At 34.0% G+C, this 937-nt stretch overlaps 1 protein-coding gene across 1 annotated transcript; it reads left to right on the top strand.

Annotated features, from left to right (window-relative positions):
* The first annotated feature begins 42 nt into the window (after nucleotides 1-42).
* LOC106121846 (uncharacterized) lies at nucleotides 43-721 on the top strand. Its single transcript, XM_013317677.1, has 2 exons — nucleotides 43-154; nucleotides 473-721. Exons 1-2 carry the CDS (start codon nucleotides 134-136, stop codon nucleotides 692-694), a joined length of 243 nt encoding a protein of 80 aa, XP_013173131.1. The 5' UTR covers nucleotides 43-133; the 3' UTR covers nucleotides 695-721.
* The last annotated feature ends 216 nt before the right edge of the window (nucleotides 722-937 follow it).

Below are 937 nucleotides of genomic sequence, written 5' to 3'. Positions count from 1 at the left end.
ATTCATTATAATCAATAATTAATATGCAATTTAGTATTCCATGTTGTTAATTAACGCGCCAACGATTGGTATAAATAATGTCAGCAAACGACAAAAAGCAACTTCTGTTTTAAGAAATCACCCAGACATATATATGTATAACATGGGAGTAAAAGTAAGTTTACGAAACATTTCATGAATAAATTTTCACGTTGCATTTTACTATGAAACTATTACTGTCTCAGATTTGGTTTATCGCACAGTAAGTTCAATGTAAGATGTTAGGCCGAGTACTTTTCAATCCACCCTCGTATTTTTAGATGTTTTGTATTAGAAAATATGCTCCCATTTCATTGCAATTTTATGAACACATAGGTTACTATTTATGTTTTTTTTTATAGTTTCATGCCGATGGAGTCGCGGAAAACAACTAGAAATTTATATTTTGTTCGAAAAGAATTTCAATGTTTGTATATTTTTAATGTGTTTTCAGGTTGCCGCCGTATACCTGGTTCTGATCATTTGCACATTCCAAGATGTTGAAGTAAAAAGTATGAGAGTGTCAAGACAAGTTACTTCTGATTTTCAAAGCCAAGTTACAAACAGCGTGAACGCAAGTGATAATTCTTTAGCGGAGAACGTTGGACAAGTTATTGATGGTACAACATTTAACTTACAGCTATGCCCTACTTGTTCTGGACAATCTAAGTCTTAACATCTAAACTGGCTGAATTCGAAATAACGATAAATATCAATCAGTCCTGGAAAATTGTTGTTATTAACGTTTAATACATTTGAATAGCATTACAAGTTAATGTTTTATTTTAAACTAGTGACCCATCCCTACTTCACCTGGGTGGCAAAGTCTAAACATCTGATCTCTCATATCAGTAGTACTTCTTCCCGGTGACGTACAATCCTGTAAAAACCTTGTAAACACGGGCGCGACCGGCCCGCG

Source organism: Papilio xuthus, unplaced genomic scaffold (genome assembly GCF_000836235.2).
Source record: "Papilio xuthus unplaced genomic scaffold, Pxut_1.1 DF829058.1, whole genome shotgun sequence".
Taxonomy (NCBI): domain Eukaryota; kingdom Metazoa; phylum Arthropoda; class Insecta; order Lepidoptera; family Papilionidae; genus Papilio; species Papilio xuthus.
Note: the sequence above shows the minus strand (reverse complement) of the source record. Positions and strands in the feature narration are given on the sequence as shown.